The sequence below is a fragment of the Larimichthys crocea genome, chromosome VIII (genome assembly GCF_000972845.2).
Source record: "Larimichthys crocea isolate SSNF chromosome VIII, L_crocea_2.0, whole genome shotgun sequence".
Classification (NCBI taxonomy): Eukaryota; Metazoa; Chordata; class Actinopteri; family Sciaenidae; genus Larimichthys; species Larimichthys crocea.
This window is the reverse complement of record NC_040018.1, coordinates 22,346,093-22,369,832: the sequence shown is the minus strand read 5'-3', so window position 1 is coordinate 22,369,832 and position 23,740 is coordinate 22,346,093. Positions and strand designations below refer to the sequence as shown.

Sequence of the window (23,740 nt, the reverse complement as noted above, 5' to 3'; positions counted from 1 at the left end):
AAAGATATTGGAAATCAGAATTTAGGGAGAATGTATGAACAGTGGCACCATGTACTGAGCTGTAACAGGCTGAAAAGAATGTTAACAAGTTCAATTTCCATTCAATCAATGCCAGAGCTCTTGGAAATGTTCCATGGCAGGAGAGGGGTAAAATCATCTATATGGTAATTATAAGGATGAATCCCCCAGTAACTTTCGCCAGCATGAAAGGTCAGTCCTATTAAAGATAGTTTATCAGTGCTCTGCACATATTTCTTTACTCGGCTTCTAAACGGGTACATCATTTTATTTTTTTTCCTCCATTTTCAGCAACCTGCTGAAGTCTGTGCTTAAGCCAAATGAGAAAAATGGAATTTTGAATGCTGGTAAAGGCTATAATAGCATGAAGATAAATTGTTTTTCTTTCCCTTGCCCTGTCTCAGTCAAAAACACTTCTCTGTCTTTCTCTCTCTGTCTATGGTGTGCAAACTCAGTCTATCTATCTCCCCAACCTCTAACCCCCACTTAAAAACAAATCTCTCTCCCTTTTTTCCCTCCACCCACTCAAGACAGTGAGGCCAGTAGGTTCCCTCCCCTTGGTCCGGTACAGCCACTGACCCATACCCCTTTCCACCATTTCTCCTGATGCATTATGGGTATTTAAAACTTGTCCAACATGACATCATTTCATTTTGAGAGCAGCCTGAGAAAAGTAAATTACAGAATCAATCATGCAGAAGGTCAAGCTGAGACTTCATTACAAGTATTGCATGCCTGCATGAATATCTTTCATTTCTGACTGACCCAATATGTCACAATAGCTGTCTGTCGAGGGAGAAAAGAAAAAAGAAACGGAGCGAAAAAAAAATCCACTCTCTTAAATTGATGTACAACTCATGTCAGTGCTTCTTGGCTTGGAAGGGAGATAAGAGGGAAGTGTAGAAAAACATGCTTTCTGCAACAGTGCTCACATTTTCCATTTAATTCAGGATATAGTGGTTTTTGACCAGTCAAAACTCAGGGTATTATACTCACTGGCAATCTACACAATATCAAGGCGTATCAAATCATGTGAACAGCAAACTACAAATGGCTTTTTCAGCTTCACTTTCATCTTGCATGATGCATGTTCTCCAAACACACTATTTTGTATTTAATATTAGTATGTCTTCTTTGGCTCTGAAAACGCAATGGCATGTTAAAGAGTTAGTTGGTAATGAAAAATATATAATGCATCACCACATAATGGTAAATCTAACAGAACAGCAGGGCTCATATCTCCTAAATATTGATTTTAACATCTAATACAACTAGTTGACTCCTGTACGTTTCAAATCCAATCACGGAGGACATTTCAGTACATGCTTACATGTGTCAAGAAAAACCTAAAATGTGGTGAAGGCACCAGGTGTTTTTTGAAATAGAACCGAGAGACCCTTGCTGTGCAGCAGGGAGAAAATCGAGAAGAAATTGTGAATAAAGCAATACTGGCAGCTCTAACTCCAGTACTATTTGGCACTATTGAGATTCAATCACAAATCAGGAGGACACATGCTGGGAGACAAAAATGAGAGTCAGAAGCTTGTTAGGAGATCAGATTAAATAAATAATGACTTCAGATTCAGGGCTTGCCAGGCACATTGCAGCTGAGAAAATGTATTTCTCTTTGTAGAAGCCCGGCATCTGTGGCCAATTTGCAAGACATACGCTGAACATTATGGGGAGAGGAATTAGCAGAACACTTGGCAATGCAATGACATGGAAGAAGCTTTTGAAAATAGCCCAGGTATATTCACTGGTTGGGTTTCTCATTAAGTTCTGATAAGAGACAGGCTTTCACGTGCACTAAATATTCTCCACCAGTAAGCTTGTATACAGAAAAGAAAACCAAGACGAGTGTTTGGGAAATATGAGCATGGTGGCTTGATGAAAAATGTAATTGCAATAGTGCACGGTTTATTTGTTTGCCCCTGCAGCCATAACAAATAACACAGAATGTAATCATGTATATAAGGTTGTCATTCCTTTATCAGTGTGCTGACAAAATGACAAAACACCTCTCTTAGGGCCTTCGTAAATCATTGTCTCTGTATATAGAAAGCACTGAGAACAACGCTACTTATCTCATTTAAAAGTTGTGTTAATCTAAAACTCTAGATGAATAGAATTTCTATAAGCACAAGACTTTTGGGGATCAATCCCATTTACAGAAAAAATGAAGGGCCACCACAAGCCTTCCTGCAGTACAATGTGTGATGACTGATAACGAGTGAGTAGTGTGCCGCCGACAATGCCACGAGGCAAGGAGCAGAAACCCACATTCTCCCCTCAGTTTTTAATAGAGTCTCTGCACAATCAGAGACATGAGCCATGCAAATGGTGTTAAAGAGGAATAATGTTTGAGAATCAAATCTAATCCTCCAGCAAGTCGTGAGAACAGTCAGGAATGTAATTGTGTCAAGGTTCCGTTTCTTCCAGATGTAGAAAGCTTAACTGACCATGAAATGAAAATTCTTTAGGCAAAAGCCTTCCGGGGCTCACTTACTGTATGCAGCGGAGATATTTTAAAAGCTGCAATTATTTTACATGCCAGAAGCATGGAAGCAGGAAAAAGAGCTGTAAATTTTTATAGCTCCCTTCTCATATGGAATGTAAATAAATATAATATCAGTGTGATTCAACAATTGTGTTGGAGGGAAGGAGCATTAATTCACACATTTTAATGATCATGGCACATCTTCCCAATGCAATGTACTTTGTGGATCACAAAGAAAAAAATTCAGCATCAACATCATCATCTCTCTGCTCATGCCTTTGTCCTTTCGTTTCTTTTCTCCTAAATGAATCTTCCATTTTTGTAATGGGTCTGTAAGACAACTAGTCAGCCAGTGACATTTCCATTTTTCCTCCTCAATGCTTCCATGATTGTGGCATTTGAAAATGCCTTTCCACCCTAAGATAGCAATCTTACAATCTCTAGCACATAACAGTATCAACATAAAGAGAGTGATTACTATGTCCGCTGTTTTATATTTGATCATTCGTATAAGAGGAAAGGACTATTAAGCTTAAAATATATTGATCCAGTCCAGTCCTTTCAGAGCAAATTCTTTACAACACAAAGACAAAGCTGATCCTAAACTCCAAACAAAATATGTGTCTTTTTGGAAGACCTCATGTGACATTGGACAGAAGCATGCCTCAGCATTTACAGCACAAAAAAGGCTTCTGGAGGCGACATGAATTAAATATGAGCATGTGAAACTGTGGCACTTTTGGGTCCCATTTTCACTGTCCTTCTGGGGCTGAATACGCTTTGTACTCTACACCTGTGATCTATTCACATCTGCTCACCTTACAGAGGGGGATCATCCACACTCAGTGCTTTTAAAAAGAAATCCTCACAGTAAGTAACATAATATCATGACATTTACTCAATGTGATCATATACCTCCTGTGTTGTAAACAAGACCAGATGCTGTGCCAGATGCACTGACAACAGGAGGCGTACAAAAACTGTGAAGGTGACATTACGGTTCAGTAAAAGGGCTCATTTAAGGATGCTTCAGATATTAGGGGTCTCTAGTAGTATATATTCATAAATCATGTCTTTTAGTTTGGATACACCACCAAAAGCCACATCTGGAGCAACACTAGTGCAGGATTTCTCTTTGTTGAGAAATGAGGAAAAGATTTGTCTGGTTGCAGAAAATAAATAGACTTGTTGATTTACTAGTGGTGTATATGCATAGAAGTGCTCACCACTGGTTGGCCGTTGTTGACAGACATCCCTTCCTGATCCATCATGTTGCGTGAGATGGTAATAGAGGGCAGATCCAGGCTCTGAGGGGGGAACTGAGGAATTAAAGGACCCCTGTGTGGAACCGGGGGCTCTGGCATTGCAGGGAAAGGTGAGTCCACTTCGGATAGACCCAGACCAGACTCCGTCTCAGGTGGAGGTGTAATGGGAGGAATCTCAAACTCCTCGTCTCCCAAGCTGGGTGTATGAAAAGTCTGCAAAGGAGGAGGAAGGAAGAGGAAAGTCATGAAATCCAGCAACAGAAAACAGTCAGCAAGCATTTGCTGAGGTGGGCCTTATCTAACACGCCGGAAGGAAACCTTCAGGGATTAAATCAGACAACTTTGTTTAAGAGAGGGAGTGTTTTAGTAGAGTGGTAATACACTTGTCTGTAAGTGCACTAAGATGTAACATTTCTTAAACCTATTAAAGTCCACTTTGAGTAAAAAGAACTAAAAAAGGCAAGTGTGAAAGAAGACGTCAAAAGCAAAAATATCAAGCAGCAATCATGGGAGAGAGAGGATACATGATAAAAGCCCTTAATCTTGAGGATGGAAGATGTTGGGTTGAAGTGCAGTGAAAATACACGTCACAGGGAGATGGGTTTAAAGAACATTTTCAAAGATTATTACGCTTGGCCAGAAGTGTTTCTTTTTGTTCCCCTTGCCTGCACCCTTAAATCTGCTCATCAAACAGCCTAATCCTTCTGCCTTTCGAATTAAAGCTTTTGGTCACACTTAATTTGCTTATTCGCCTTCTTGGAGATGGGACTGTTCACCTACTTTGGTCTTGTTTTCATCTGCACATTGCATTAAGCTACTCTATGGAAAGCCAATATATTCATATCCTCACAATGACCACACTGTGGGTCTACATACATGCGGCTGAACACCAAACAGCATGCTATCTGAGGCGCTGGGCTTGGCTGCTCCTGCTAAGTTACAGAAAACCTCTTCAAAGAATGGGTTTCCTACTAAAAGTGACATGATTTTAACTGCTAGCCCTCTGCATAATGCTTGAAAGCATAGCAACATGATGCTAAAATCTGGTAAAGGTCCAGGTTTTATTGGGTGTGTTGACCAGCATGTGAAATTAAACAAAAAAGTAGCCAGCTCTGCATTAAGAGTCTGGAAAACACAGAAATTAAGTGCTTCAGGTTGCTCTCAAACACTGAAAGCACAGTTTGAAACCTGCCTCTTGTGACCCCATCAACTATTTGAAATTTTGGACAGTGGTAGCAGCATGAAAATGATTGGCTTGGAGGCCAAAAAACAGGAGTAAACAGACATTTATATCAATTCAAACAGGCTCCGATGAGTCTCCTGTAGGCCGATTTCACCTTTTTACACACCTGCATTTAATTTTCAACGGGATTGTGAGTGCTGGAGATGATCATGCCTCACTTCTTGAGATAAACCTGTCTCTTTGAAAGGGGAGCTGGTTTTTCTCACAGTCTCCCTGGCCTCACTCTTAACAAAATGTGACAACATTACAGCACTTAGTCTCATATAAAGAATGAGTGCATGGCTTGTCCTATAGGAATCAAACTCCTACCAATAGAGGTGACGTTCTCCTAACCTCAAACCTATAAACCTGATATTAAGAGTTGCACGACCTGCCAGCAAAGCTAACTTGGTTTCAACAACAAAGCTAACCAGGCATGTCTTCCCTGTCGTCCACAGCTCTGTCTTTTTGTCTCTGGTAGGGGATAGAATAACAGAAGGGAGACAACGGAGGGAATATGCCAACACAGCCCTTGATTAGGGAGTATTAATGTTCCCCTTGCTTGCTTTAGCACACAGACACTTGAAACTAATTCATTGCCTACTCAGGGCAGCTGTCTTGACAAGCACTGATGAATTCCAGTGGCAGAGGCAGCTAATAGAGTTTTCATTCCCCCCTTTTCTTTTCCTCTTCCTGCTCCCTACCACTGTTTCACTTTTCAGTGCTTGTTTCACAGCTAGAGAATCAGTTCTCCTTTCAGAGGGAGCTAAGGTCATATTCATCACAGCCCTGGCCTCTGGCTTGCAGAGTGCAGAATAAATCACAAGCACCTTCAGTAGGAACCATTTACTCTGAGTCCTCTGCTGTCATATTATGCTTCAGTCCACTCAGAAATCTCTGGAACTCAGTTCACAATAACGCCTGTTCAGCAGCATGTGAAGTGAGTGTTTATAAGAGACATAAAACTAAACCATCCTGAGTCACGGACAAAAAGTTCTAGTTGCACATGGAGAGGATCGGAGATTGTTCATCATCACAGTCTTCATTCATCTTTTTCAATGTCTCTGGTGGAGCAGGGTCAACCTCCATGCAAGCCTTGAGATCTGCAGTCCCAGTCTCATCTGTATCACATCATGTAGCAATCTGAAAGCACTGGCACACTATTATAATCTCTCTGACAAAGAAGTATCAGCGCTGTCATGGTCTTGCCTTGTCCAGTACAGTCGGATACACTGAACAGACTGTGACACTTGGGCCACATTTATCCACATAATCCCTTGCAGGAATGCTTTTGAGGAAGGAAACATATCACTTACCATTTTCTTTTTGCTTTTGCTCTACTATGGGTACTATTTGCTGATGTAAGTAGGTTTTCTGTAGAAGGTAAATCAGGGCAGAACTATATAGGCCACTGGATCCTATAGGCCGGTGCATTGTGGCCTGAATTATAGAGCCAAGCTAGAGATATGAGACGTCAAAGAAGAAGGGTGGCTGAGGTGAGCTCCACTTTTGTAGGAGAGCGGCACAAGCATGACTGTGACCTTTAAGCAAAACACAGACATGTACTTGGAAGAGAGGAATGCTAGTGTTTAGTGTCTGCTAAACAGAGTGTAAGTAGAGGATAGAAAAAGAAAAAAAATGACTGTGGGGAAGGGACAGATCAGTATCAAAGACTGCACTTGTGTGCATCGTGTCTCTTTGTTAATGATGATACAAATTAACATCTGCACCAGGGGCACTGATAATGGAGACATGGCGTTTGTGTCTCATTTGGGGGGCGGGGGGGGGCATGGAAGATGTCAGCTGTCTGCGAAGAAAAGGCTCTCCCCGGGGGAAGAGGTGCCAGATTTTACTGGAACCCGCAGAGTGTTACAGTTTTGCACACTGTCTAGTGTCATTTCACATAAAGCCAGTCTAATTCTGCACCAGGAGCAGCTTAGGGGGCTCTGATTGGAGATTAAGAGATGCACAATCCACTTTCTTTGCATCACCAGCCTGATTATCCATTTAAATTGTTCTGAAAGACTCAGCAGAGCCAAGTGCCAAGCCAGATGCTGGCTTGGGATGTGCAGGCATGTACATGTTAAAGGGCGGGCAAGGGAGAGCACAACAGAAAGACAGAGAGAAGTGTGTGTGTGTATGTGTCTTTCTATTGGCAGCCACAGGGTCCAGTGGTATGAGGGCAAAGCAGAGCTTGTAACAGAGAGGCCTGATATACTCAGCATGGGCATCCTGAGCAGGTGTGTGGGACATCTTCAGTCCTCAGTGCCTATTGCAGGTGGTAAACCTAGAATAAACTACACTGTACTGCAAATTATTCTCAACAGATATTAAATTCTGCCTGAGAAAATCAAAGAGTGGAGGGCTATCGAGCAACACTTAATCATTTATAATATTCAGAATTAAAATTTAATTATGCACAGCAATGAATAAAGTATAGTGTGCAGTGAAAGTTTGTATTCTTATTGGTGCAGAGACAGAATTATATAAAACACAACACAACAACATACAATATAACAGCAATAATAGCTGCTCTGTGAGACAGCAGTGCCGCTAACATGCTAATGTTTAGCAGGTAAAAGCTTAGTTAGCATATTAGCACGTTAATGCTGCATAATATAGCATGGATCACATGATACAGCTAATGTTTATGGAATTGCCATTAGTTTTTTCAGGTACAGTGGTCCCTCGTTTATCGTGGGGGATATGTTCTGAAAATAACCCGCAATAAACGAAATCCGCGAAGTAAGTTTTACAATTATTATACATGTTTTAAGGCCGTAAAACCCCTAACCACACACTTTTATACACCTTTTTACACGCATTTTGTACAGTACTCCCTTAGCCAATTTAGGACGCAGAACACAATGCGCGTTCATACTGTACAGTACGCTGTAAAAAAAAAAAAAGCATGCAAAATTACACTAAAAAAATCAGCGAAACAGCGAGTCCGCGAAAAAGTGAATCGTGTTATAGCGAGCGTCAACTGTATTCCAAAGTATTGACGATATTAAACTGTTTACTTGAAGGTGGGGGTATATGTCAGTGGATGGTATTATTACTTATTAATTTGTCCTGATGGGGTTGTGAATTTCTGTACAAGCCATCCAATAGTTCAATGGAGAGATGTTGAGATATTCCAAGGGATGAGTGAAAACTTCTCTGAAAAATCCCAGAGGCACTAGATAAAAAGTAAAGGTGTCACCAAAGTCATGAGTATTGATCATCTAGGATTCAATATCTACCAAATTTCATGGGAAATTTTAAATTGTCAAGACACTGACAGTGAGAACCCAAAAAAAACTCAACCTCATTGTGTTGCTAGAGGAAAAAACAAGGGATCACCAAAGTCAATGGATTTCATCCCCTGAGGAACATGACGGTTTGCACAAAATGTTCATATGATAGTTGTTATCAGTCTCAAAAAAAGTGGCAGACCGATGGAACAACCAATATTGCCATCCCAAGAGCCACGCCACTAGCATGGCTAAAAATGACAACATATTGTGGTGAACAGTATATGTTGCTTTATATGAAGTCTGCACATTGTTTTAACCTATAACAAATGGCACAATGCTTACAACAATAGAAACATACAGAGAGCGGACTAGGAGACATGTATCAGTGTATTTCTCTTTCCTATGTTTTATCCCCATGCTGCCATGGTGTTCTTTCAATATCAGGACAAAGAGCAAGAAAAAGCTTTTCAGGCAATATTCCCAGTCCTTCAATAAACGTAGTAATGCAATTCACAGATGCAATAACCCAGACTTGTTAAAGGCAGCAGCATGCAATTACTGCATATAATAGGCCTCAGAATCAATAGAGGCAGGATTGAGGATCCAGTTTCAAATATCTAGACAGGCAGAGTGCAGCTACTCAAATGACAACATCAACCATGGCACCCCTAATCAACATTATTTCAAATTTGGATCATTTGTAGTCCATTTCTACATATTTATAGTTCATTACATGTCTCTAATTTGATTGGGAAAGTAAAATGATACATCTGAGTGGAACACAATCTCAGTGTACAGTATCCTTTTCCCTAAGGGAAGCAGTCAAGCTTTCTATGCTAAGATCTATGCTTTACCAGGCACACCAAGGTCATCTTATCTCATCCCCTAAGTGCATAAGGTAAATGATACATTGGCCATCTAAACAGCAAACACAGGTCTGCTGTGTCCTAATGTAGAAGCAATCTGCCTTGTTCACAACAAATACTGTATCCAATTTTAAATAGACATGATATGTTGTATAGAAAAATAGTAGCTGAATATAAACTTATATTTAGCTTTAAGGCATTTCACGGTAATGCAATATAGCAGAAAATATTGTAAACAACTATCTACTTGGATCCCAAGAAGTAAATAAAAAAATCTACCTGTGTTATGCTATGTTTTAGCAGTTACCATTATTGCCATTCATAGGCACAGTGAAAGCTATTAGCACAAAGTACATAGTCTTACTTTAAATCATTACAATATCTTCATGTAGAAAAAACAACAGGTGGTTGAAAACTGTCCATGATTGTGGTTGTTCAAGGAGTCAAATTTCACTAGACTGTAACTAAACATGGACTAACTAAGTTATATATTGTCTCAGGAACATGGTAGGTATACTATTGCAAAAAAACAAACAAAAAATGTGTTACAATAAATGAAAACATTTTTTGTTTTTATTAAAATAGAAAACATTTGGAGATGTCTTTATGAGTCCAATTGATAACTCAAAATACCAATAATGTTTCCAGACCTATTTTGAGAAAGAGGCGTAGCTAAAGGCAGTACAGTACAGATAGTAGGCGTGAATCTACAAATACATAAAAGCGTGTATATTTTTATGCAGTAGCTAACTGTCTGGCATGATTTGAAAACAATACCAACTGTGGGGGCATAATTTTAGACTTGCTGTCAAAGTCAACTGTTCATCTTAGAGCCCTCATAATGGAGACTCCCTTTCCCACTGTATCCTCAGCCCAAGCCAGACACATTAAGTAGATGAATATAGCATTACAGAGAAGATAGTGTGAAACCTCAAAACTCAAAGTGGAAGTCACATTAATCTCACTTTAGCTCAGGTTGCAACAAACAATACTTTGGACACTTCATTGCTTGAAGATAAAATTCTATGCCTAAGACTTCTTCTCTCTTTCTCAAGCACAATACCATCTGCGCCCTAACACTGGAAACAGTTGTTCCTTTTGATAAAATGTAAATGAGCTGGGTTGTATTTTTTTTTTTTTTTTTTTTTTTTTAAGGAGCAACCCCCCCCCACCAGCCCATCCCCCCTTTTCCCTGACTGCCACAGTGGGCCCTCACAGCTGGGGGCTGAACGCTCTCCAAGCAGCTTGTGTCGGCGTGGTCCCCACTGTAGTGGGCCTCAGCAGCCAGTGGATACAGAGGATGCGCCCACTCAGCGTAAATGAAACTTCTTCCATAACACTCTGTGAACATGAGGTCACACACTCAAAACACTTCTGTGTAGCTGCCGCAGCTTGAATATCACAGTTGCATCCCAACTGGCCAAGTGACGCGAATGAAAACAATGAGGTTAACGATGACATCTAACTCAGCATTTTAGAGCCTTGTAATGTTGCTTTGCTGTGGGTTTTGAAGTCAGATCAATCACCCCTGCTAAACTGAATGAGATTGGCCCGTTTGAACCACAGAGGATGATGGGTATTTTTGGTGCACTTGTCTCTAATGACAGGGCAGCCGAGTGGGTGGAGGGGGAATAGAACGGGTAAATTTAGCACACTGTTAGGACTACTATGGCTCAGAGTGGTGGTTATATACCTCCAGAGGAACAACTATTCTCTTCTTTCTTTTAATGCAGCAGTACAGTACACAGTTATTTTTGCAGCTCCACGGACTCACTTTGCTGGTGACAGTTCACTTTTTGTAAGTGCCAGCGGATAGAGCAGCTCAGAGAGTGACAGAGCTATAGAATCTATTTGGGCTCCTTCATTATATCTTTGAAAAGAGGAAGAAAACAGGTGTTAATATCCTACGCTTTCTGGGATATCACTTTATCTGATAGAGTGCAGTCAAGACAGTCAGATCACATCAGCATCAGCGCTCAGAAGTTACTATAAGGCAATATAATGTGAGCCTAGCTCATTTTTGGTAAGCTTATTGTCTCAGTGGGTCTCAGAATAGGCAGCTTTTCAGGCAATAATAATGTTGCCTGTGACAAAGATGGAGAAATCCAAACATAAATTAATCATCATGGATGTTTTAGAGGGATTTACTGTGTGAAATATAGGGCTTATCCTTTATGATACTGCCAACCTTGCCATACTACATTTTCTTAAACAAATAGGCATGACAAAGAAATATTAATAAAGAGCAGTATCATTTACATAAATGCAAAGCATTAACTAAATTAAAAACATGGTATTATCAACTAAGAAAATAATAAAGCAATTTGTATTAGAGAGTGTGTTTGTATTACTTGAATATCCCATGTCCAAAAAGGAATTTTAATTATATGGAAAAAAAGTCAAATATACTCACATCACCAGCAGCGAGCAGGGCACCGTTCGCCTCAGCCATGTTCATGTAGTTGTTGTTATTCTGGAACTGCAATTGAAGACAAAAAGCACAATAAGCCTACTAGTGTCCAGATAATATCAACTCAAGCTCTCTCCCTTTTCATAATGGACACCTGTCACTCAAACAGATTGTCACACTTGGCTCTGAATGTTTACACACTGAGTTAACCCCTTTCTCTACGTGCACGAGTGCATTCTGCCACTCTGCCATTATTGTGACATGACGAGAGGCATGTGAGAGGCCCAGGCCAATTCAAACCAGGGTAATGAGAATCTGGTCTGGCTATTCAGCTCTTATGGGATGGCAATTAAGGATATGTTTGCATCACAAAGCCAAGTATCAAGATGCTGTGGCAGGTTATTAACTTCAAATAATCTAAGGGAGAAGAGTGATACAGAGGGGAAATAAGGAGGTGGAGAGTGTTTTTAATATGGGTGGAGTACATTTTTGGTTAATGGGAGATGGTTTTTACAATTTATTTTAAACAGCGGGATTTTGATCTTCATCAATTCTCAGAAAAATTTCAACATTAAAAGTATTTTGGCTCTATCCTATTTTACAAATAAAGTGTATTCTACACAGACATTCACCTTTTAATACCAAAGTTGATTTCTGTGGTAATAGAGTAACCCGTGGTGATACAACTGTGAGTGCCACACAAAGACATATTATTAAGCTATTAAAACCCTCTACTTTGGTAAGAAATAACATGTTTTCACAACATACCCCACCCCCCATCCCAACCCACACATAGCCTGCTGGCAAAATGGCAGCCACTTCCTTTCTTTGGAGACACAACCATGCTGACAGGTAGGAACAATGGGACATAGAATGAAGAATTATGGCCTAGCAGCTGGGCCCAGGAGCACAATGCACCTCTCTGTGAGTGAGGAGTGCAAAACCCAGCCGACACGGCACGGAGGAGAAAGAATCACAGTGCGTTTGCGTCTTCATGAGGTTCCACTGAGAACACATTTCCAACAAAGCTCCACAGTAATCTCTTTTGTGTGTTTATTACAAAGTCACTCTTAAAACATTATGAGAGATGAAGAACTCCAATAGACGGAGAGGGAGAGAGAGAGAGAGAGAGAGAGAGAGAGAGAGAGAGAGAGAAATGGCTTCTTATCTAAGCAGAAGCCAAACAATAGTGGAAACAAATTAAGATCAGAGCGAACTGAGAAGTGCATTAATATATTTTCTAGCCCTTTGTGTTTTTTCCCCTACTCCTTTTCTTCTGAGTGGTTAGTATGCGAATGTAATTACCGAAAGAACTGCTGCTAATCAACTGCGAATGGTATCCATTAATTAGTCTATGCCCTGGAGAGAGAGTGGGGAATCAGCAGCAATGTTAACAGTGTTACGCACCAATGAGAAAAGGAGCCACAAGCTCTGCTAGCAGTCGCTGAAGCAGGTGGTTTGTTCTGTCTAGGCCTCCAGTGCCGTCTTACCTGGAGCTGCCCCACTAAACTATATCTGACTCGAGCGCTGGGGGTTTACATGTTCGCACAAATGCACACACAAATGTATTAGAACACACATTTAAGTGAGGAGCATCTGTCAATAGCCAGCACCTCTTTATTTCCCAGCTGTGTGTAACTTTGAGACATGACATGGTTGGGTTACGTCAGCCACTCGGCTGGTAATTAACCTTTTCCTTGGCTTATCTTAGAAGTGTTACTCCGTCCCCCTTCTTCTTTTAGATAACAAATTGAAGTCTCAAAGATATCCTTCTCTATTCAGGCGCTAGGAACATTGTTCTGATTGTAAGTGGAGATAGGGCTTCGTGCAGTGCTGTCTCTGTTTCTACTATCCCTGTGTCTCTCTGGATGTGAATAAGGTTTTAAAGCGTGAGCAGACAATTGCTCTTAGTTGTAAATAGTTCACTGAGACTCCCAGAAGAATATAGACAGATCGGAGATCTGTATGATACTTCTAATATAGATGCTTGTATAATGTCCTGCCTGTTGTGTGCAAAAAAAGAGGAGACATGTTCCTGTAAGCGGAGTAGCTGTGTCTCTGTGCGAACTTCGTGGTGGCATTAATAGTCACAAATTTTCAACTTAATTACTTGTCATGTTATACATCCCTGTTTAATGTGGGTGACAACTCCATGAGCATGTAAGTGCTTATAAACCAGAAAGAGAACGTGTCATTAACACAAACACCACACTGATAGGTATGGCTGAATTACATACTGTAAGCACGGATATTAGCTTCATTAGTGAAAACACAGTCAAGTTAAGTCTAAGTGCTAATTAGTGGTGTGAAACTCCCAGGGCTCTGTCCCTCTGCGAGTCATGTTTTATTGTTCTATGGTCCTTTCAGAGCAGCTCCACATCTCCTTCGAGAACTGTGACTAACATCCCAAGAAATGTCCCCAGCCACTGATATCAATCTTCACCATTAAAAGCTGTACCACGTTGCGCCGCAGCCCAGGCCACAGGCCTCAGTGGACAACCAGAGCAGGCAGTGGAGATTATTATTGTTATTCCCAATTCATTTTTTTTTTTTTTTTTTTTGTGCGTGTGTGTGTGACGGGGGGGCGTTCAGTGCTCATGTCCGCGGCAGTGCCGATTGAGTCAAATGCCAGATGAAATTAAGTGTGATTGGAGAGACCACGCAGCTGACGGTAAGGGATCGCACTAAAATGGGTCAGCACAGACAATGAAGGCTCTGTAATTAAAATGATGTGACGAGCTAGACGAGAGCTGGGGCGGGCCATGAAAGGGGCCAAACAACCGGGTGTATGCACAGAAAAGCATTTTGGAATCAGAGATGTAACACAAATGAAACGTTGGGGAAATCTGACAAATGGAATAACTTACTTTTCGCAAATCAATGCTCATGAAACACAACAAAGTGGTCTTAAATGTCTAGTACAGCACTGTAGCGGCATTAAAGTTACATGCATTCAAGAAACCAGCATCTCACTTATTCACATTTCTAAAAAGCAGCCACGCACTTCGAGCAGGGAGCCAAAGGGAAGCCATAGAAAAGAGTGATTTAAAATAGCTGTGGGTAGGAGGCTTTTATTAACAGAGTGGATTCACGGTTAAAGGTGCTCTGTAATATGAGTCGCTCTAAGAGCCAGACATGGCTACATGGCAGAGCAAACACTGGGTACTCAGTGTTTTTATTTCTCCTTCTGCACCACCAGCACATTTCTTCAATAACTGTTTAACAGGAGAGAATTAAGAGCTTACATGGACCCTGATCCTAATGTGAAAAGACTCCACTGTCTGCATGATCGCAGGCAGACAGAAAACCAAGCAACCTCGCAGTGAATGGGATGAATATGAAATTTTAGGTTTTTCTGTAAATGCACAGTGCTGCCTTTCTCTTTTATTCCAAGTCAAAATAATATTTCAAGGATATTCTTTGAGTCGTTGTGAAAGCTTCGGTTATTCATCGTTAGACAAAACAGGTACAATCTAAACAACACCCATCAGCATGCATACTTATTTTATTTTTCTGACTGAAGCCAGCATAATTTTGATGCTTGATTCCTCCTCCTCCCCATCCTTTTAAATCCCAGTGCAGGAATATTTGTATGAAAGAATGTCCAGGGGGAAATAAGGTGTTTTACAGCTATTATAGCAAACAAAATTATTTCAACCTCAGGGCGAACACAATATTGCACCAACATGACCCCATCTCACCCCCCATATGATGGAGTAACCACACAGATCCTATCAGTAAACATGAACTGGACAACCAGGATTCACAGAATAGACGCCTGAAGAGCCTCTGATAGCACAGCTGCCATCTCTGTATGCGTACAAATGCAAAATAAACATGCACTAGCCTATACCTTCTCATCTGAGCATTGAATACTGCTTTGTCAATGGTGATTAAACGATTAAAGAATGACATGGAAAAATGCAGGATGACGTTGCGTTTTAGCATAAGAAAAATAATAAAATGAGATCAAATCACCTTCAGCAGACTGTTCTTTGGTTTTACAGCACAATCAAAACGTCACAACATCAGTGCTGTCTGTCAGCAGGTAACCAAATTGGGCACATTCTTTCTCCCCACTGAAAACCACCAAACTAATTCAATCAAGAGCCCAGGCTTTTCCAGAAACATATCAACTGCTGACAAGCGATTTTACAGTTCAGCTTGAGCTCAGTAATCACAGCCTAGCATGTGTTCTCTGGAACATGACACTTGTGCTAATATGTTCTCCAGTGGTCTCCATAAAAAACTGCAAAAACACCACAGTTAAAGCTCAACCTCCAATCCCAAACCCATGGTAATTTGCTATGTATTATTTTATGCAATTTCCTTTCAAGCCTACCACCAGGTTTAAGCCTCTCATTCAGTGAAAGGGGACTGGAGACTCAAGAGAGCAGCACAGTTTCCTTTCCTGCAATCCTGGTCAGGTCCTGTTGTAACCTCTGGAAAAAGTTATCTTCTGACTGCCGAGGTCCTCCTCACCAAATACATGCTCATTTACAACCCAATTCAGCATAAACACTCTGCAGCTGCCTCTCTGGTTATCACAAGCCCTATTCACGCCCAGCAGGCCGCCGTCCTAGCAGCGCCAAGCCGACATATAGATATATTTCCTCCTATGTGTGCAGCAGTCAATTTGTAAAGCTACTCCACAACACAGCATGTCCGCACAGTCGGCTCGCAACCTGTTTTCTGATCTGCAGGCCGAATCGATTGGTAATTCAGTTTAAAGCTAAAATCATTACTCCCCCAGCCCAACACTGTCTTCCACCATTAGAATTGCTAGTCCTCAAATGCATCAGGTAGAATTGAGGGGAAGTTCATTGTAAGCATCTCATTCTTCCTCTGCTGCTCAGTGTGAGGACCGCCACAGTAGTGCAGAGGATCCGGTGTGAGAAAAAGTCTTGGTCTTATCTGGGCTCTGAATCAAGCTGATGACAGTTTTGTTCAGGCTGTGTTCTGATTATCTCCTCTCTCACGCCACACAGACCACTGTGGCCTGGACTAGTGTCATCTCAGCTTGCTTTAGTAAACAAAGACCTGGAGGAGCGGTTTAAAATCTTGTGGAGGTATCAATCCTGTCCAAAACAACTGTGTTCCCTTGTAGCGGTTACAAAAATTATGGAAAATCAGCTCATCTCTGTAGTGTTTGGTCAGAAAATGTTAAACATGTTGTTTGTATGAGAGTCAGGTTGGAAGACGTCATCTTTTCAGGTCTCTAAAATATGTGGGCATGAGGCATTATAAAAGGAGATTGTAATAAGCAAACCCGAAATCAAGTCCAAATTCAAATTCTGTCACGGGGCATGAAACAAAGTTTGCATAACCAACCAAAATGACAAGCTTAACTATCAAAATAAAGGAAAAACTTCAAGCGATTTCACAGCTCAGCAAATGTGTATTATTTTTTTAAGCTTCCCAGTCATTATGGTAGTGGTGAAAGACAGTAAAAGGAGAGCTATAGTCGGTGCGTTCAGCATATTCCTTGGGGCTACGTTTATCTTCAACACAGACACCATGTACAAGAGTGATAACATGGAGACACAAACAGACCAGGGTGAAACAGCATTTGTAATATCTGAGTATTTCCTTTAAAGTATTTGAGAATGAGATAAGTTAAGTTTACTGCATCAATCCGAAAAGCTTTCAATCACAGAAAAGTAAACTTGGCAGGCGATGCATTGTCAAAAATCCACTAATCTTTTACAAGTTAAAACACATGCTATACATTTTAAAGCATTCTGTCAGTAATATCTCACCACAGCAGAATTATGCAACTTTAGCTAATCCATGGAATGATTAAGAAAACAATACCAAAGGGATTTTGTGATTTTCAGCTAGATATTGTGATTTCACAATGGGCCTCCTGATTTAAAAGAACAATTACAGCCATGTTAATAACTTTGAGCTAAATGCTATCAGCATGCTAACTCTCTCACTATAGAAATACCCATTGATGTTCAGCAAATAATGCTGTAACATGTTAACAATTTTAGACCAGAGTGTTATCATGCTAACATTTGCTAGTGATTAGCACCAACAACAATTACAGCTGAGGCTGATGGGATAGTTGGGGTTTTCAGTATTTAGTAGTAAGTATTGGAAAAATCAAAAACTTGACCACACTGGTAGATTAGGATAACCAAAATCATTACAACCTAAGGGAAACATGAAATAAAATACATAAAAAAACATGTCAACCTTGAACTAAATCAAAAGGAATCACCAACATCAATAGGATTCCAATAGTTATTGAAACTAGATCTATTTCAGTCTATACCAAAGTGGTGGACCCGTTGACTGACAGACCGACGCAATCATCCTTTAGAGCCACACCATCTTTAATTTGCTAACATCCTCAGGCTTCTCTGTCATCAAGTTTCATGCGCATATGTTGAGTTTAACAGTAAACATTGTAACAATACAGTAACACATTAACAGTATAACTTTGTAGCATGGCCACAACACCATGTTACACAAAGAAACTAAAATACACTGAGGTTCACCATAGCTAGGTTTTCTCTAAGGCCTAAGACTTGCAAATGCTGCCAAAACAAAGATGGTCTCAGAATTTGTCATAATGGACCCATAGCCTGAGCCCTGGAGTCTCAATACTATGCAGGTCAACATCCAACATCCCATTTTTTCTTAGCCTTTGAGTCTGCTCTGTACTCTCAAGAGCAAATCCTAAAAGAAAGCACAAGCTAAATGGGGTTCCATCTTTGATCTGGCGGGGTGCAAAGCCATTGGCCCACAGCCACAAAGGAGCTTATGCGATGGAGAGGGCCTCAGAAACATGGTGTAGCTTTCTCACAATGGCTGCTGTTGCATGGACACGCAGCTCTTGAGGAAGCAACATGAGAAAGGCTTGGCTTGGTGGTGTTGTCTTGCTTTTACTGCTAAGCCATGTCTCAAGGCTGTTTACTCTCAGCAGCTTTGAAGCAACTCCAACTCAAGATGGTATCAGAGGTGTGGATTTTAACCAAGCTTACTCTGCTCTGCTGTTCTTCTACTACAGAGCAAGAGGTTTCATTGAGGTTCAAGAAGCTAACAACTAAAAATGACATGGTTAAATGTCATACAGGAGAATAATAGCTTTCTGCCACTGGAAATGGGTTTGTTTTTGGTGGTGCTAATGGTGATGCTTGTGCTACTTGTCAGATGGCTATGAGCTCTGGTACTTGGCTTCACATAAAGCTCCATTGAAAGCTTCTGGGAGTTGAGTCCTCTCTTATTGCTCTAAGAGCACAAATGCATTTTTCTATTCCCTCTGTGCCGTTACTGGCTAATACACTCATTATAACCGGCTTTGGGAATGTGCACAGTCAAGAGCTTTTAGTGATGGACTCAACACAACTCTCTATTCCTTATCTAGTAATGGCAGAAAAGTGGAATATTCTGGTTTTGTATCGGGACTTAAATGGGAAATATAACAGGCGTTTAAATCAAAGTATTAAAAGCAACAGTGTCAAGATATTTAAATCAGTGAAGATCACTAATGCAATAACATAACATGATTGAAAAAACATGAAACTCCTCAAGAAATGCTTGAAAGAAAAGAAAAAAACAATTTTGTTGTTTTGTCCTCAAGTTACTTGCTGATCAAAATTCTTGGGTTCAGTTATAGATTTTAAGCACCTTCCTGTGTGTACTGTGACCTGTGTCTTTTCTGTTATTCTTACCATAAGCCCACAGTAAGCACAAACTGACCAGTTGTTCAATCTCTATAAATCTGAAAAACACAAACTGCTGAGCGGTGACTCATATATCAGTCTATTATATACTACAGGGCTGACTGTATTAAACAAATGGCTAGGCCTGCAGCTGGAAAAGAGAGGCAATATAGAGAGAGCAGAGGTTATTGTCTAATTTAAATCTTGGCTGCTTTCCCAGAGCTGTACCACATTCCAATTTGTGGCTGTGTTGCTTGGCGCTACTGACAGAGGTCCGGCTGCAAATACTCTCGGGCTCCTCTCCAGAAATGTGTCTCCAAACTGACAATCAACAAGTTGGCAGAGATTAACGGAATGACTGGGGCATATTAGGTGAAATAATGAAAATGCACCCGCATAGAAATTGTGCTTTGTTACTTTCCTGCACGTGCCATTGTTCCCCCCTCCTTCTGTGGTTGCAATAATGTATCTATAATCATTATTACTTGATGTGCAACAACAAAAGGTTCATAAAGAAAGCCAGTGCAATGTGTCTGTAATGTCTTTGAGCTCCATAATGAAACAGCAGCTGGAAAAGACATCTGTGAACACATAGTAGTTAAAGAATGGTTGAGCGAGCTCTTAGAAGCAATTAGCTATTTCAAGCATTTTCTCCTTGGCACACTATTGTCCATTCATCTTGTAGATTGACAGCACACCAGGACATCATTAGCAAACCTGATGGCTGTTGAGTCGCAGACATTGTTTTTCTTGTGACAGCAACCATCAGGCTAAGTGCTTCACTAATGTTGTTAACAGTATTTAAGCTCAAAATGTCACTTTAACATTTCCTACCTCAAAAGCATTTGCGAGATTAAGATACCAGCTTTGAATAATTACAAACACTAAGCTTTGACTTTGATTCCATATCATTGCACTGACATTTCAAGAGATTTGGAACAAAGACACGCTAGACATCTTTTAGTCATAATGAAAAAATGATTCCTTTCCTCTGTGTAAAATGACAGGTTCGGAGATCAAAGGCGCATGGAAACCTGGAGGTCTGCGCTCTATTGAAGCAGTGCTTTTTTTAAAGAGAACAAGGTAAGTTAGCAAAGTGTTTACACATGGAAAAAAGGGGAAAAGCTTTATGCAAAAATCTTTTCTCTTGATGACATTTGTCAGTGTGTGGCCAATCAAATGCAACCATTTTTCCCTACTCATTCCATTAAGCAAATCAGCGAACATTCAGTTGTCACACAAATATTATACTTGTATGTGCATAATATATATTACACACAGATTTGTCTTATCCTGTAGATGTTGTTCTGACATGTTTCCTCCAACATTAATCCACATGAATTTGTAAATAACCTGGAGCTTGTATACAACTGAAAATAACTGTATACGTTGTATTGTATTGTATTTGTACAATCCCCCTTTACAGTTGTATTGATTTCCTTTAACCACAGCTCCCTCCGAGCACTTTTATCCCATTTCTCCAGCACATACGGCTAAAAAAAAGAGGTCACTGACATTTTCTGTATTTGAGCCTTGACCTCTATTTTAGAACCATGCTGTGAGTTTCTCCACGAAAATAAATGAGAGCAGGGCACAGTCTGCTCTGCACTCACACCTTCCCATGCACATGTTCTCCCATCACTCTTCATTTGTCTTCATTAGGCTCATGTTTAACCCGCTTCTCCAATTCTCTGCCAGCATATATAGTTTGCAGAGAGTATCGGAGCGTGTGATACTGTAGCCCAAACCTCCTGGCATCCTGTTGTTTATATGCAGCCGTGAGGAATGAGTGAATGTAAATAACTTGTAGCTAACACATATAGCCTAAGATACATGTAAAAAGGTTTCCTGTGTCAGTCAGGCGCATTCAGTTAACAAACCCGGAAAGACAAATGTCACTAATCCAGTTAATCAATATATAAACAAAGCCTGTAACGACTAAATCGGATATTTCAACAGGGGGCGTCGTGCTGGAAATACAGACTGCAGGTTTAAGTCGGAGTGAGACAGAATTCCCACTGTCAACTTGTCATCAGCTAATTTACCTGGAGCCAGAGGGGCAGATTCACTGGACACATAGGGAGAGTTAATCTCTTCATTCATCTTCAATAAAGAGATCGACCCAATTAGCTTGCCACATTGACTGACAGCGCTTGTGTTTGCTTTTTCTCCCTTGACTTTTTCCCCTTCTAAAATCAGTTAGAGTTATGCAGTTTATTCTGGCTCCAGCTGAAGGCCTCGAAAATTATTCGAGGGTACTGTACAACAGTGAAATAATCATGATGTCTTTATTCAAATCTGTCGAGTCTGAAATATTCACCACTGCAATTTGCTGTGACTGATTAGCCAGTGGAAGGGTTGCTTGGGGATAGCTCTCCAGAGCTCTGTAATTGAGCAGATTTGACTTGGGAGTTTTTTTTTTTTTTCTGCTGATAACTACACACATTCCCCTTTTTTAATGTTCTTTTCTTTTTTTAGCCTGTCCTAAGAGCCAGTGCACATCAAAATTATGGCGCTTGCAGAAACAGCAAAATGTAGGACAGTTTATATTCCGATTTCTGTCCCTAGAAAATGTGATTCCACACCGTGTTTCGTCTGAAGAGTTACCAAAGTATCTCTGGCTGTAGCCCAGAGACCTGTCAGTGTTAGTTGGCCTGGTCAACGCTGAACTGCCAGATCTAGAAATTCAAAGATCAGTGAGACTATGTTATAAGGGAAATACGAAGAAATAACACATTCTCACTCTTACAAATCAAAGTTAAACACAATCATTGCGCAATTTGATACACTCTGTCTGCTTTGACTAATGACTGGTGGCTTATGCTAGCAAGGTTTAGATAAGAAAAAGTATTTCCCCTTCTGCCAACTATATACCAAATTAGTTTGTAATTTTCACTAGTTGCCCTCATTGCCACTGTTTAACAAAAGTTACATGGGATCACTTCAAATAGCTGACGTGACATTTCAATGAAAATCTCCACTATATTATAATAATTACAGACCTGTGACATTTTGACAGAAATATGGCTATATTCCGAGCTGGCACATACATGTGAGGGATTGCAAGTCTTAAAACGGATGACAAACAGTGCACTCAAAAGAGTAAGCCATAAAATAATGTCAAATAATGAGCTGTTTCATTATAATCCTGTATGGGTAATTAAGAGATTAATATGTCAATGCTGGTTTTGGCAAGTTCTGCAGCCAGGAAGGGCTGTATTTACCACAGTCCCTCTGCCACAATGCACTGAAAACAGCTTTCTTTCACATTAAATCTCGTTTATAGTGTACAGAAAAAAAAGATAGACACTGTTATTCTTTTCCAAAACACACCACTAATGCTCTAGGGCATGATTTGTCATTGTTATTCAGTGCTCGTTCACCTACACTTAAAACATGATCCTTCTGGATTTTAATTAAGCACCAAGGTACCTCCCAGGGGGTTCTGGCTTGGCAAAGGAAACTACTTTGATTTATGTACTACTTTGTTGTTTCTGCTTGAAGCTTGCCTGTTATGAGAGACTGTGGTGATGAATGAAAGAACTAGGCAATTATTCTTATTTGTTAATTAGCTCCTGTTAGGAATGTATTCTTCTGAAAATATCAATACCCACCAATACTGAAGCTGAACATGAGCTGTCTCTTAACATGACTATCTCTTTCTCTCCCTACCTCACAAAAATAATACATAAACCAGTGATGATATTATGACTGAGTAATCTTACTGGAAGCTGGGTACACGTTGATACATTGTCAGGTAAATATGGTGACAATTCAATATTAAATCAACAAAAGCTGATTGTAAGTGGCCTGTGTGTGTTCAGCAAGCCAACAGGATAACACATCTATTTATGCATTTACATGCTTCCCCCATACTGCAGCAAATTACGTAAAATACAATACTAATTTGCAGAACACTATGGAATCCAACTTAATTGTATTCAAAGACAATTTACTGTTAAATGTTAATCAGCAAACATTCTGCCAGTTTAACACAGTTCCTAAATGAGAAGTGCACACATTTGTGAATCAATATGCCCCTGCATGTTCCACGCAATGTTCACATGAACTATAACATCCAAAAAGTATGATATACATGTCAGCCAAAGCTAATATCGTTGCTACTCTTTCTAGACAGGTATTACTTATTCAGTAACTGTATAGTATGGACAGCAGCCAGTTTATAATATGAAACTTAAAAGTATTGGCAAGAGTATAATCCAGACTATTCTGGTGTACAATATGCAGCTGTCTGTAATAACAGGCCACATGCCCTGCAATAACAGATGACAAATACTCACAAGTGATGTAATATTGTTCAATCATTTTTCATACAGTCTAGTTTCAAAGCACTATAGGTGTTGATTGTGTTGTCAGAACTAAAGTTTCATTCACTTTTTATTTATTTAGTTTCTCTGGATGAGCGTCAGCGTCTCTGGATAAAACATAAAATCGCTCTTCATCTTGGCCTGCTGTGCCACATATCCACACTGACAAATCAAAGCTGTAGCTGGAGACATATCTCATGATGAGAGTTGAAAGTGAAGATG

At 40.2% G+C, this 23,740-nt stretch overlaps 1 protein-coding gene across 1 annotated transcript in view; it reads right to left on the bottom strand.

The window, feature by feature from the left end:
* Nucleotides 1-23,740, bottom strand: part of tox3 (TOX high mobility group box family member 3) — a 39,755-nt gene that overhangs the window by 5,729 nt on the left and 10,286 nt on the right. Inside the window, exons 2-3 of the mRNA XM_027280978.1 lie at nt 11,521-11,586; nt 3,742-3,993 (exon numbers count right to left, since the gene is read on the bottom strand). Of these exons, the coding sequence (XP_027136779.1) occupies nt 3,742-3,993; nt 11,521-11,586 (318 nt within the window). The remainder of the gene's footprint in view (nt 1-3,741; nt 3,994-11,520; nt 11,587-23,740) is intronic.